The sequence below is a fragment of the Sinocyclocheilus anshuiensis genome, unplaced genomic scaffold (assembly GCF_001515605.1).
Source record: "Sinocyclocheilus anshuiensis isolate Anshui unplaced genomic scaffold, SAMN03320099.WGS_v1.1 scaffold55, whole genome shotgun sequence".
Taxonomy (NCBI): domain Eukaryota; kingdom Metazoa; phylum Chordata; class Actinopteri; order Cypriniformes; family Cyprinidae; genus Sinocyclocheilus; species Sinocyclocheilus anshuiensis.
In genome coordinates this window covers 1,936,015-1,951,520 of record NW_015549647.1, presented here as the reverse complement: position 1 = coordinate 1,951,520, position 15,506 = coordinate 1,936,015, and the positions used below count along the sequence as shown (strand labels likewise).

The 15,506-nt window shown below is 34.4% G+C and overlaps 1 protein-coding gene across 1 annotated transcript in view; it reads right to left on the bottom strand.

The window, feature by feature from the left end:
• LOC107660042 (potassium voltage-gated channel subfamily H member 7-like) overlaps positions 1-15,506 on the bottom strand; it is a 61,624-nt gene that overhangs the window by 17,215 nt on the left and 28,903 nt on the right. The window contains exons 5-8 of the mRNA XM_016449211.1: positions 15,210-15,506; positions 12,213-12,233; positions 11,131-11,345; positions 3,813-4,238 (exon numbers count right to left, since the gene is read on the bottom strand). The exon at positions 15,210-15,506 is cut by the window's right edge and continues 13 nt beyond it. Coding sequence (XP_016304697.1) covers positions 3,813-4,238; positions 11,131-11,345; positions 12,213-12,233; positions 15,210-15,506 — 959 coding nt within the window. The remainder of the gene's footprint in view (positions 1-3,812; positions 4,239-11,130; positions 11,346-12,212; positions 12,234-15,209) is intronic.

The following is a 15,506-nucleotide window of genomic DNA, read 5'->3' as shown; positions in this document are numbered from 1 at the left end:
TATATTACCGATCCAGTGAATTATTATTGCTCACTATTGTCTATTTAGGGTATTTTAGTAATTTAAATAACATAGGTTATCTTAATATGTGATTAATTACATATAATTATAACATGTGCTCTGTTTTTTGATGATGTGAGCTGACTTGCTTGGTTTGTGCACTTGGTTTGAAAATCTTTGACAGTCAATCCAGTGAGGAGCATCTTTAATGAGTTTGAGAGTCAATAATATGACTTTTATTTTATAATGCAATGACTTAAGGCTCTTAATTTGGAATTTATTCTCAAAATATTACTACTTTTATCTCAAAATATTATGATTTTGTGAAATTAAAATAATGTTTTAGAATAAAATCTTAATATTATGAAATTAAATTAGTAATATTTTTTTTAAATGTTACATTATTCTAAAACTATTGCTACTTTAATCTTCACTAATGTTACAACTTTATTTTTAAATTAAATTAATTTTTAGAATAAAGTTGTATTGATATTTGATTAAAGTAGTAATTTTTTTTACAATAATGCTATGATCTTATTCTAAAAATATTACTGCTTCTATCTCATAATGTTACAACATTATTCTTGAAACTTTGACTAATCTGGTAATTCTATGTCGAAAAATATTCTAAATATTACTACTTAAGGTTTTATGAGAATGAAGATAAAAGTAGTATTTTTTTAGACAAAAATAATAACATTAAGGGATTAAAAAAAATCATATTTTTATAATAATTGTAAAATTTTATTCTCAAAACTTATTTTAATCTATTAACATTATGACTTTATTATCAAAATATTACTACTTTAATCATCTGATATTACAAATTAATGGGATTAAAGTAGTAATATTTTTGGAATACAGTCATAATATTATGCAATGAAATCAATAATAATTTTAGAATAATGTCAATTTTATCTGAAAAAAAAATACTACTTCAATCTCATTATGTCATGTCAAAACTTTTGTTAATATTATGACTTTAATCTGTTAATACTATGACTTTATTCTCAAAATATTACTGCTTTTCTTGAATATTATGACTTCATGGGATGAAAGTAGTAATATTTTTAGAATAAAGTTGTAATATTTTAAGTAGAACCATTTTTACAATAATGACTTATTTTCAAAACATTACTACTTAAATCTCACAAATTTAAATTTATTTACTTACTTTACTTACTTGACTTACACAGTCTCTTGAGTAGCAAATCTTCATACTAGAACGATTTCTGAAGGATCATGTGACACTGAGACAACGTTTTTCAAGTCTGAAATGACATGTCATGATTGATTTGTAGGTGAACTATCTATATCTATAAGTGCAAACAGGCTCTCAGAAACCCAACTGACAAGGCAGTGCATCATCTGACCTAAAACACACTTGTTGAAAGCAATTAAAATATTATCTTTCAAATTACTCATTGGAGTGTCTAGACACTCCCATGGCTTTTTGATTTATAATCGTTTTTGATGAAGAGTGTCCTGTCCTCTCGCACTGAGTAGAGACATTATAATGAGATATTACCACGACACTCCCTAAAAGTGCCTAGATGCTTTTGTGGAGGTATAACGGCTGCAAATGAATGCAATTCTCAAGGATTCTAGCAACTAACTAGAAGTGATGTATGCAATCTGGAAAAATTGTCACATAACCACCCTACTGGAAAATCCTGCTAAACTTCAGTTGGTGGATGTTTGCACTGTATTTCATTCATTAATTTATCTGATTAATCAGAAAGAACTGGCTTAATTGAACCAGTTGAATAATTGAGAATCGGGTTACACTTGTCATGATATCTGTTTTTGACTCATTAAAAAGTTGGTCTACCATCAAGAGGGCTCAGAGTTCAACCAAGTAATCTATATATCATGCCTGGAATCAATCAATCAATATTAGTACATAATATGCTATTGATAAGTGATTGTTGCACATTTTTTCTAAAAATGTTAAAAACTAAAAACATTAAGAAATACATGTATTTATAAAAATATCATTTTTATATTAATACATTAAAAATAAATACAATGAAAAATAAATTAATGTAGATTAATTTATTTAAAAATATATATTTTATTTAGAGACAGACAGACAGATAGATAGATAGATAGATAGATAGATAGTAATTTTTTGCTATTGATATGTTTTGCTTTTGATCTGCTCTTCTCAACAAAGGACCAGCCACCACTGCCATAGAGTTGCAGAGATTTTACCTGTGTTATGACAAACGGCATGTTTAAGAATCTGCCATGCTGTTTGATGCTTGTGATAAATTACATCACCAAACCCTGCTGCAGCTTCACCATTCAACCTCTCGTGTGGATTTATTTACTTTCTGTGATTCGTGCTCAATGTTCCCCTCATTCTCTACGGCACACAATACATCAGCCGAATGTGGAGTAAATACAGTGTGGATGTTTACTCTCACTTCGACTTTTCAGCAGCGCGGCACATGCCAGTGGAGCAAATGCCGATGCCAGCACATGACCAGAGCGGCAGAGACCTGCAGAGGGAGGCCCATCAATAAGGATGACGCATGGCTGCCGTACTGACACGCAACTGCTGTTTTGCCTGGAGCTGGAGTGATCTGCATGGAAGCGTGGCAGGGCCACTCCATCAAAAAGCGACCCCCGGTACTGCTGATGAATGTCTCTCTTCAGGAACTCACACTCCAGCAGACCAGGCAGGTAGCAGCATGTTCCCCATATAAAGCTATGGAGAGCCGCCACTGGTTTGGGGAAGAGTGGGATTTGGAAATCAGTTGGAGGTGAAATGGTCTGACCTAGGATCAGTGAGCTCTGGCCAAATGTTGCTCTAAAGCATTTAAGGAGAAATTGGGCTTGTAATGTTTTAGAACAAAAGAGCAACATCCAGTGGTGTGCTGAAGATATTGAGATATCCAACACACTCTCATGGCAGTTCAGAACTATTTTACAATTTGGAAAATTTTTATGAATTCGTACAATGTCATTTGTACGTTTCTGTCTGATCTGACAGTTATGTTTGGGGTGAAGCTTCATGATTTTTTCAAAAAATGTTACATTTTCGTACAAATTACTACGAAATTGACACCTCATAAAATAATTAAGTTTTCTCATGAGATTAGGTCTAGTTTATTAATTTAAATAACATGGGCTATCTTAATATGTGATTAATTACATTTTATGATAATAAAATAATACACCACCCAAATATGTTTATTTCCTTCTAATTCTCGTTGCCATTACCTATATTCTATATTCACCATTAAGAAAAGTGATTAGTGTAGCCTGCTTAAAATAGCCTTGAACATAAAGACAAAAACATGTATTTATTTCCTTGTAATTCTCGTTGTCATTGCAGGATGGTTTAGCCTATATTCACCATTAAGAAAAGTGATTAGTGTAGCCTGCTTAAAATAGCCTTGAACATAAAACAACAGGACAAATACATAGTTGATGACTAAAAATAATCATTTCATGACTCTAGACATTACTTTGTGAAGACAGTGGCATAATACAGTGACATAATATGTTTTTAGCCATATCAAAACAGTAGTCATGTGCATGGGTAAATTTTACCCGCTGGCGGTTTTAGTGTCAAATCCATATTTAAGCATTAAACTGTATTTTATATTTAACCCCAAATTTTGGAGTTGGTTGCCAGGTGTTCAGGTTGGTTGGTTTAATGTTCCATGTAGTTTGAAGTAGTTTTTTAAATTTGTTGTATTTATAACTCAAAGTATAAGCAATAGTATGAAAAGCATGAAAAATCATTCATTCTAGAATGCTTAAAACAAATCAAACCACACATATACATATGCACTGCTCACCTCTTCTGATCCTCCCTCAAATATGAGCAGGTCAAAAGGTATGGCTGCCACCATGTCTATGAAGAACCATCCCTTGAAGTAATGCACTGCTATCTTAGCCGGATGACTAACCACCTCTTCATTGGTGTTAACGTACGTAGTCCGGAAATTTATAAGAATGTCTACGATAAACATGATGTCCACCATGAGGTCCACCACGTTGAGCGGGCTGCAGGAATAACCACACTCTCGTCTCTTCTGCTCCTCCACATCATTGAGCAGGAAGGCCGCACTGTAGGGTGTGAAAACAGCGGTGTAGATGACTAGCAGCAGAATCAGCCAATCCCAGACTGCCTTAAAGGGGCTGTAGTGTAGGATGGTGAACTTGTTGATGCGTGACGTCTGAAGCTTATACTCTGGAAGCACGTCGGCGCCTAGCGACAACACCTAAAGCATGGAGATGCGGTTACTATGACAACAATGGTACTTTTAAATTTTGCAACTATTAACAGATATCAGAAGCTGCAAAATCAGAGACTGGAAACAACACAGTGACTCATGTATTAAATGTACACATGATTAAATTCATGCAGTGTAGAATGTGATTCAGATATTCATGATGTTAATAATCTCATAAATTTTAAAATTATAAATCATATTATTAGCATAGCAATTTGTCATGTTCATGGATTTTAGAATGTTCTTAAAGGGGTCATATGATGCTGCTAAAAAGAACATTATTTTGTGTATTTCTGCACCGCATATAGTTATTTAATTAAATCGTAGCGTTTGTGAATTAACAATTATGCTTAACTATTTCCCGCCATTGACGAGTTATCTTGTCTTTTACAAGAAAACGCTTCCCCGCCAAAGACTAGTTTTTACGGCTTTTCGTGTTTTCACTGTTATACACACGGGGGCGCTATTACGCATCTTCTGAACGAGTACAAAACTTCCCGAACAAAAACACACGTGAACAGGATGGAGAAACTAGCGATCTCTTATGTATACAGAGGCATATGAAAAATAATGCGATCATCAGCAATAGAGAGCACATAAATGAAAACTGCATGTCTGTGCAAGCTTTGGAGGTATTGATGGAAGCGATTTACTGGATTTATGCTTTGATAATCGTACTGAATATTATCCAGATGTAGTTTTTGATAAAAAATTTATTTTCTCACCTTTTTGCTCAAAATTATGTATTTTTTATGAAACCTACCTATATTCAAGTGTTGATAAAAAAAGAATGCTTTAAGCTAGAAAAATTTTTTTTTGTTGTTGTTTAAAAGTAGAGGCTCTGATCTTTATTTTGGTGTATTGCATATTCAAATATTCATACAGCAAAATATACTGGAGGCATCAAATTTTAGTGAAAATCATCAAAATCGCTGGCGGTGGCTGGCAACTTTTTTCAATAATGCTGGCGGGGAAAGAGTTAACTAACTATTAACTATGACTTTTGCCTCAATAAACTCCTGATTTGCTGCTTAATAATAGTTAGTAAGGTAGTTGTTAAATTTAGGTATGGGGTAGGATTATGGGATCTAAAATATGGCCACATATAATAAGGCATTAATATGTGCTTTATAAGTACTAATAAACTGCCAAAATGCTAGTCCTAAGCATACTAATAAGCAACTAGTTAATAGTGAGAACTGCTCCCTAAACTTAAGTATTACCAAAACTAATATGGCATACTTTTACACAAGCTAAATTATATAATGTTTATGCAAATACTGGATTATTATTATCCAGGATTATTTGAAAATGATCCAAAGAGCATCTTGTTCTTCATTCTAAGCCAGGGATTCCCAAACTGGGGTTTGCAAAACCCTAGGGGTTCGTGAGGGAACTACAGAGGGTTTGTGAGTTAATAATAATTGAAAATAATTTAAAACATTTTAATAAAAATGAAACACTAACTTAAATGTATATTTTATGTTTACCTGAATGTATTGTGACAATTAACCAACATTAGAGAACTGTGAACATGCAAATGTGTTAAATTATTCAAATATTACATAATTTATTGAAATAAAGTAGGGCTGTCAATTTAACATGTTAACTTGGTGCGATTAATTATAGAAAACATGAACATGTTAAAATTATATTTTATTATTTTCTATTATATTATAGCATTCCCAGGTTTTTAACAGATAAAGTGAGCCAATGATTCAGTGACCAATTATTTAAAGACAGCCTTGTTTTTAAATGAATCAGCCATTTGAATGAATCGGTTGAATTATTAAGACTTATTAAGACGTGACTTGTGGCCACCGACAAGCAGCTTTAGTTTCATATTGAGAGCAACATTTAATTAAACAAAAAAAAAAAAAATCATGTCATATTTTAATATTCTTTTTTAAAAACAAACAAAAAACATTAATAGCCATTTATTATCATTATTTTTTCAAAATATTTATTCTAAAGCTAAAAGCTTGGGAATCACTGGTTTAAGCAAAGGTCAAAGGTAAAAAATTTTATATTTGATTTGTGATACTGTTGATTTCCATCTTAATTTTGAAATTAGTTTTACGTGACCATTTTCAACCCTCTCTGACCCTTGGAACTGAACACACTGTTTTTCCTATTATACTTTTAAGACTTAAAGATGTAAATTTTCTACTTTCTACGCCTACTTCCACTCACTACTACGAATCTACATCCCCTCCAGAAGTCTGAGATCCGCTAGTGAGCGACGCCTCGTGGTACCATCACAGAGAGGCTCAAAATCACTTTCCAGAACATTCTCGTTCACCACTCCTGGCTGGTGGAACGATCTTCCCACCCCTATCCGGAATGCTGAATCCCTGACAATTTTCAAGCGACAGCTGAAAACACATCTCTTTCGAAGCTACTTGACTTCATCATAAAAAAAAAAAAAATAAAAAAATAAAAAAAAAAAACATCTCTCTCTTTATTTATTCCTTCTCTTTCTAGCTTGTACTTATTTGAACAATGTCTAGAAACTTGGTATTACAACCACTTCCTGTGTCTGTTTGCCTCTTTAAGAAGAATCGCTTTATGTATCCCCCAATTGTAAGTCGCTTTGGATAAAAGCGTCTGCTAAATGACTAAATGTAAATGTAAATGTAAATGTAAATTAGTAAGTATAGTTCATACTGTTGTTAACATAATCATGGTTGTGATGTCAATATCATAAAGATTTTTGTAGCTTTGTTTCTAGAAAAAATCTGTTCTGATTGGCCAGGATGCTTTGCAAGGTGAATGTTAGAGTATGTCAATTTAGTACTTAGTCATTGAGCTCCTTTTTTTAAATAGAGCATCACACTGTATGTCTACTGTATAGAAATTGTTGGAAACTGAAGAGAGGGCAATACATCATGCCTACAGTATGATGCAAATTTCATAATCCAGCTCTCAGATGGTAATGTGAAAAGCTGAGAGAAGGCCACATGGTGACGGGTCACAGCCGAGGCAGCCATGAGTTAATCACGGACCACAGCACACCATCCAGCCAGAGAAAAAATTACATACAGAAAGACTGTTATGTCCTTCCCATCAGGGAACCAGTCTGTACGGACAGGACCAGTCTGGGTGTTCAGTGAGCAAACAAATGCATAGGATTATATACACTGCATTATATTAAAGCATCCAGAAACACCCTGGACGCTTATTATTACAAATGAGTCAACAGCTGCTTTGATCTGTACAGTGATGTATGACAGTATGTGTGTGGGACACACTAGGACAGTCTCAATGTCACAGAGGCAATTCTCATACAGCCCTCCTCTCCATTCCTCCACTGACACAGAGAGGATGAGAGACAATTTCCTCTTGCTTTCAGTGACAGTAATTGCCAAGCCTTCAGCTAGCCTGTGTGGGTATTTGTGTGTCATGAAGGGTGTCTTTCATTCTCACACACACACACACACACACACACACACACACACACATGCAACTACACAAACTGGCTGAATAATGTAGGTATCTGCTGGGAGGCCCATGGGCTGCAGCCACTAAGAGGTCATATGCTATACTTTTAATAGTGTATGCTGAATTTATTTTATTTATATGACAATTTAACGTAACTGTTTACTATTTTAATGTATTTTAAATTGTAATTTATTCCTGTGATGGCAAGGCTGAATTTTCAGCATCATTACTCAAGTCTTCTGTGTCACATGATCCTTCAGAAATCTAATAGGCTGATTTGCTGCTAAAGAAACATTTCTTATTATTTGCAAAGTTGAAAACAGTTGTGCAGTTGAATAAATTTTTTCATGATTCTTTGATGAATAGAAAGCGCCAAAGAAAAGCATTTATTTGAAATAGAATTGTATTTATTTTTGGCATTTTTGCCTTTAATGAGATAATGAGGATATATAGGTCTAGAGATCTGACAGGAAGTGAAGTGGAAGAGAGAGTTTTTTTGTAACAAAAACAACTTTAAAGTCTTTTAAAGTTGGTCTCTGTCTTTTGATCAACTAAATACTGTTTTGATCAACTAAATGCATCCTTGCTGAACAAAAGTACAGCATTGATATCTTAAAAAAGAAAAAAAAATGATAATGAAAAAACAAACATTATTTTTTTTAACTTAATCTGTTATTGTCTGAATTATTTATTGTATGTTTAACTAAAAATCCTAATTTTGTATGAAATGTCTGAAAATTGTTTGGAATCTTTAGAATCGATTTTCTCAACAAAAAAAAAAAAAACAAGTAAAAAAAATAAAAATGATCACATACATTGACATTATTATTTCTCATCAACAGTTTCAAGTAGAAACATAATTATATTGTATCACTAGAAAGTGTCTTTTTCATCCAGTGCATAAAACTCAAATTGGGTCAAAGTGTCTCAAAATGGTGAAGCAGGTCAAAAAAATGCTCAGTATTGACTGAGGCCATCATAATTAGTAGAATTGCAGCTCGCTGTAAATCATGTGTTCTCCTAATTACTGTATATGAGCTTGTCTGTGTGTCACTTGACAAGTTGTGTCCTGCCAAATTACGTCACCCATGCAGTGTATAAATAAATTATTGGGGTTTAATTATTAATCAATAATGCAGTGCGGTAATCAAACTCTCACTTTTAGTGACCTTTGTTGGCTTACTTCAGATTCAACTTTAAAGTTATGTTTATCTTTAAACTATTATTGTGGATAGCTTGGTTATTTTTTATCTAATATGGATGTGTTAAAAACACATGGTTGCACATGAATGTAAGTGGCTTCTCTGAAATGAGTTTTCATTTGAGGATTTCATTATTATTAAGAAGAGTATAAAGATATGTATTAAAGAAGAGATATATTAAAAAAGGGTCAATCAGAAAGAGAGAAATCATGTTTGGCATAAAGGTTGCGGGTGTGTGGGAGGCTGCATTTCAGGATTAGATGCCAAGACCAAGTTTAATTAGAGTCCAACTCTTCAACCAGCATGACACAAAGAATAGAAAAGATGAAACGAGCCATCTGTGTGTGTAACTGGCCATCTGGTTAGTTACAGGCAACAAGTCTATAATGTGGCAAACAAACAAAAACAGCACCACTAACAGAAATAGACAGAAGAGGAGGGAGAGAGATACAAACTGAGCCAATATTTTGCGTATATGTGTTTAGCCATTAGTGGTGCATGTTCGTATATGGTAGAGGAGGGAGAGAGATACAAACTGAGCCAATATTTTGCGTATATGTGTTTAGCCATTAGTGGTGCATGTTCGTATATGCACCACTAGATTTATTACTTCATGTTTCATGATTAGTTCCTACTACTTATTCCAGACATGTGGTTAAAATACATGTACTGTATGTAGAATATGGTGTTCCACGCTTCTTATTGGTTTATCGGTCCTGCTCATTGTGCAGCAAATGTCAAATCTCAAGCAGAGGGACTTAAGTAGTTATGCAGATCAACAGACATTTTATATCTATTTTGTGCTGTTATTGGTGTGTTGTAAATAGTTGTTTCGTAGGAAGTCACCATCATAAGTGCTATCTTTGGTCAACATGAAACAGCATTCGCAACCCAATTTACTTCTGTAATATGACATATTTCTGAGTGAAACCCGATATTTAAAGAAAATAATATTCTAAGAACTTTCATCCATCAAGAATTGACTGAATAATGAAAAGGAGGTGTTACATACCAGATCCAGATAGCAATTCAAAGTTGGTACGATTTTGTTTTGGAAACATTAAAATCTCTTATGCTCACCAATGCTGCATTTATTTGATCAAAAATATAGTAAAAACAGTAATATTGTGAAATGTTATTACAATGTAAAGTAATTATTTTTACTGACATTTTTGATCAATTCAATGCGTCTTTGCTGGATAATGAAGTATTATTTAAAAAAACATTACTGACAGCAAACTTTTAAACTGTAGTGTACATACAAATGAGGAAAACAACAAAGCAATTCACCTTAAGCAGGCAATAACATGAATGCTAAACATATAAAGTCTCAAACATTTGTTGAATATCGGATTCGGAAGATCAGTAAGGGGCGTGTCTAGTAATGATAGGGAGAAGAGAGCGCTCAGTGAGTGCACAGGACGGATATTAGCTGATCGACTATAGATAGCGAGAGATGGCAGATAAAAAAAAAAAAAGAGTAAAATTTCAGAAGAACAAAACATTAAAATGAAGGGTTACGATCAGGCAAGAGGTAGGACCGTGTAAATATTGGAGCAGCTTTCCAGCGGTGGAGAGAACTCAAGGAGCGGAAGGGAATCGGACGCAGAGGTTGATAGGTGAGTTACATTGATTTTGCTTTTTCACAACTTTTCTGTGTTGGCTTTTGCTTGAATATGCTGCGGCCGGCAGGCATAGCAGATTCCGCCATTGTCGCTGCCAGGGTTGTGTACGTATAGTTATCAAAATAGGGGCGAGGTCCTGTTGGGGTATTCAAATATCAACATTGTTTCGCAAAAATCGCTTAGTGCACCTTTAAATCTTTTGTTTAAAGATTAGAAGGACAAACATTTTATTCATTGGAATAATGAATAAGTGATTAATACACACAAACAGTATGAACAGAAGTTCTAAGAGAGAATTACTCTGAGGCAAAAATTTTTTTTTACATTTTTCAAGTATACTCAGCTGGTTTACAGAAACATTAATGAGTTGAATTAGTGTGAGTGTGTGTGTGTGTGTGTTAGTCCCATCTAACTTTCATTCCCAGTTGAAGGCCACTTCTCTCTTGTAATTAAGACAACCCTTTATATGTCTGACTTTCCCATAAGAGAGACATAATGTAGTATTTAGTAGTAATCAATAGCATTTTGTGAGACCACTTTGTTGACTCGTTTTTGGTTGCTGCATTTATAGTAGTAAATGAATGTTTCCATGATGTAATGTCCATCGCTCACCTGTGTGACCTTCTCTGTGACATTGTGTGTTCGATCTTTGACCTTTGGTGCAATGATGGTTTTCTCTGAGGAATGCGGAGATGATGCCCGCTTGTCATTGTTGGTCTCTGAGAAGTTTAGAGTGATGAGAGGGATCTTGTTGATGGTGCTGTACTTAGTAAGGTTTGAGTCAGACGTGGAACCCAAAATGCTGGACTTGATCTGATTAAATGGACCTAAAGCAAATACACACACACACACAAATTATGAGCAGGGTACAACTCTCTCTCTCTCGCTATCAAAAAAATAGCAGTCTATCACTTTAATAGTGACATCAACACTGATCATTTTAATAATCTGCATTTACAGACCAACATTATTAAAATCAGCACCACCACAAACAAGTGGATTGTGGATAAGTCAATTGCAAACACAACATACAAAGACAGTAGACACACGCACAACAGAGACATGACAACGGTTAAAAAAGTGAAGCTCTAGCCATACCCCTAGCCATCCAAGAGCGTGACACTAGCCAATGAGAAGAGAGTGAAAGAGAGGGGGAAGGGGAGCAAAGAATGATTTCACTTTTGAAAAGTTAAGAGGCCAAAGGTCAAGAGAATCTGGAATCATCTCAAGAACTCTACTGTCATAAACAGGTCACTGAACTGAAATGATCCACAGTCTTGTATATTGAAAAGATTTATGACAAGAATGCTACAAGAATCTAAACAATCCATTCTCCTGTGGAATACATTAACTTTAACCTGAGGGGTTGAAAACTCATGTAGGTTCAGAAAGAGAGATTTAGAGGAAGAAAAGGGAGAGGAAGAAAAGAAAGGCAGAAGAAGCTGCAAAAGCTCAAACTTAGTTCTTAAATATCGGCTCAAACAATCCAGCAAGTGATTTCTGTCCCATGCACTTTCACGTCACGCAAGGCATTACGCATGCAAATCTCTCCTCTGTCCCTCTGGCACATTCACACTTATTTTTCAGTATTTTGTGATTGTTAATTTGGTGTGTTTCAGGAGCATTCAGTGTAAGCCTGAGCATGCTTTACACAGGCAGGCAGGCAAGCATGTGCTGAGTAACAGCTCTGTTACCTTTAATACTACGCCCGTTATCTGAGAAAGCAATAGATCATGGATAAACAGGGCGTAAGGAGAGAAAGACAGTGAAAGGCAATCAAAAGCATCAGTGACAGGTGAGATCTATTAGGTTTTTTAAACTGTATGAGGGTATGTGATAGTAAAAAAAAATCCCTACAATAATAGCAGAACCTATTCAGAAGAAAAGACAGTTCATTAAGACAATAAATCATTTAGGTGGGGAGGAAGTATAGGCATAAATAATGATTTTGGTTGAATTTAACAGTTTTGACTTCCCACAATATTTTTGGAACTTTTAGAAAACATCCTAAATTTAAACTTTCACTTATATTACCAGTTACATTATCATTAGGTAACATCTTTCTAAAAGTGGCATTTCGCTCGTATAGCAAAAATACAATTTCATATTTTATATTAGGAATAGACTATAAAAATTTAAATTGTGCTTAACGCTGTAAATTGTGAGAAGGTTTGTTAGGTATCTTCTTTCAAAGTATAATAAATCACTTGGTCAATGAACAACCTTGAGATGTTTAACACATTAAATCAAAATGTTGTGACAGTTTCCTTGAACTCTACATTACTTTTGATATGATATGCAAAAGTGTGAATCTTTGATAAGATGACTCTGCATATTAAAAGTACTGTACAATAAACAATAAATTTCTTATCTTACAATTTACTTAATGTACAAGCTATATACTGTACTTTATTGCGTATCATGATGGAAATCTATACTAAAATATACAACTTTGTCTGTCTTACTAACCTAACAAGTCACATCACGTTCCTGTGGATTTTATTGCCCTTTTATTTAACGCAGGCAATAAAAAACTAAATTTAATGTGACATGTAATTGGCCAAAACTAAAGTCATTCGTCCTTGTAAAGACATCTCTCTACAGTCACAACAACATTTTTTAATTATGTTATAGCTATCACTAAAAAAGAATGTGGCTGGAGTACAAACGTGGTCAGTCCATTAACAACTACATCCAAGTGCCAAACAACTATAAAACCAGCTGCAGTTGAATTTAATGCTCAGCAATTTCAGGTTACACATTTCAGAATATAGGTCACAGTTTAACATCTGCTGTGTCCTAGAGCCTTACAAAGTCAAGGCAGTGAGAAAATTACTCATTTTAATGAGAAAAGCTGCCCTGTCTCTTGATTTCATCAGTCAGTTTCAAGGGCTAAGAAAAAAAGATTAGTTTTTACTTTTAAATATTTAAGCACAGTTAAATGTGGAAACCTTACATTCACTCATGTATATTTTTGGCTAGATACCTTGACCTAACTGTCAACTGTTACACTCTAGGAAATAGCCTACCCTATTCATATGTAGTGCCTCATTAAATATTATAAAGTTTCTAAATTAATAGAACCATCTTATAATTTCAACATACGTGAACTGAAAGTCCTCATAGAGATAAGCAAGCAGTGTTTTTAATTTCTGCTCCTTGCAGTTCATTTTACCAAATTAAGTCACTTTGAAGGAATAGTTTACACAAAACTGAAAATTTGCTCAAAATGTATTTCATCCTCAGGCCTTCCAATATGTAGATGAGTTTGTTTCTTCTTCAGAACAAACTGGAGAAATTTACTCAAAATGTGTCTTCTGCAGTGAATGAGTTCAAACAGCTGATAAAAACATCATAATAATCCACACTCCAGCCCATCAATGAACTTCTTGTGACTCGACAAACTGTAATAATATCTGTTAGATCATGCCTCATAACAGAAATATCAGATCCAGCCCTGGATGCCAGATCCTGTGTTAACAGTCTTCAATCAGCCAAGTAGTTGACTGAATAAAGCCAGAGAAGAGCAGAAGCAGGAAACGAAGTAATGATGAATGACAAAGTAATGATAAAAAAGAGCAAAGCTTATTGAATAGTTGCGTATGTTTCAATGCTCAAGACTTTGTCTGCCCAGCATAAATACAACAAGTGTCATTATACCACAATCAATAGCAATGGAAAATTGCTGCTTCACAACAACGTCCCGTGACGTTAAAAACCTTGGAATGGAGACATTCTCTTATCTCTTACTCATGAACACAAATATCCTTGAAACCACAAATCTAACGTCTAAACAACAATGGAAAAATAACATAAAACATAATAATAATAATATAAATGACTAATCAATGAATATAATGAGTATATAAATTGTTTAAAATTAATATTATAAATAATTATACGATTAAATGGAATAATAAAATGATTATGAATGAATGAATGAATGCAGGAATGTAAAAGAAAGAAAGAAAGAAAGAAAGTAAAACAACACAAATGTATGGCTGCTCTCTTGAGGCAAAACACACAGTTTGCATTTGAGGATCCTTAGATCCTTCATATCATTAAGATTTTTATAATTTCAAACATTTGCTTCCAGCAAAATACGAGTCCTATATCCATAATATTGATTTCTCCAGTGAAAAAAGTCATTTTGTCTGAATCAGGAGAGAAATATTCATAGATCAAGCACCATTTACAAGTGAAAAAAACATTCCAAAACAGTTCTAAACAAATGTGTGGCTGGATTTTAATGTGAGAGGACAACAGTGGATGAACCTTTTCACTGGAGGAAACATTATTATGTATTATGGCCAAAAGGGACAGTTTAAAGTTAAAATGATGGATTTTTTTTTTATTACAAACACAGGTTTTCACTTCAGAAGACATAAGTTGGTGGACTCGAGTCATGTGGGTTACTTGTGGATTATTGTGATGTTTTTATCAGCTGTCTGGACTCTCATTCTGACAGCACCCATTCACTGTTGAGGATCCACTGGTGAGCAAGTGATGTAATGCTAAATTTCCCCAAATCTGTTCAGGTGAATGAAACGAACTCATCTACCTCTTGGAAAGCCTGAGGGTGAGTAAATTTTAAGCAATTTTTGGGTTAACTATTCCTTTGACACAACCGATTACAGTCATATAATTCTTCTCAAAAGCTTATGCTCGTGTATTTAGATGTGTTTGTATACCTTCGCTAGCGTGGCGATCACGGTACGTCCTCTGTGTCTGCGTGCTGAGTCCTTCTAAATCTTGTGTAGATGATACTCTCCTAAACGTGCACATACTGGCCCGTGATGCTCTCCTAGATGCAGTCGGCAAAGGCTCCTGTGGGTCCACCCGTTCCCAAGGGCCCCGTGGAGACGAGTGATCTTGTGGCCCTGAGATCGGTGAGCATGACCCCAGATAATTCTGGCCAATCAGAGCCCAGGTGTCGTTTCCATAGGAAGGGCTACAGCTCTCACCGGTGGGTGGATGGAGCTCACGTG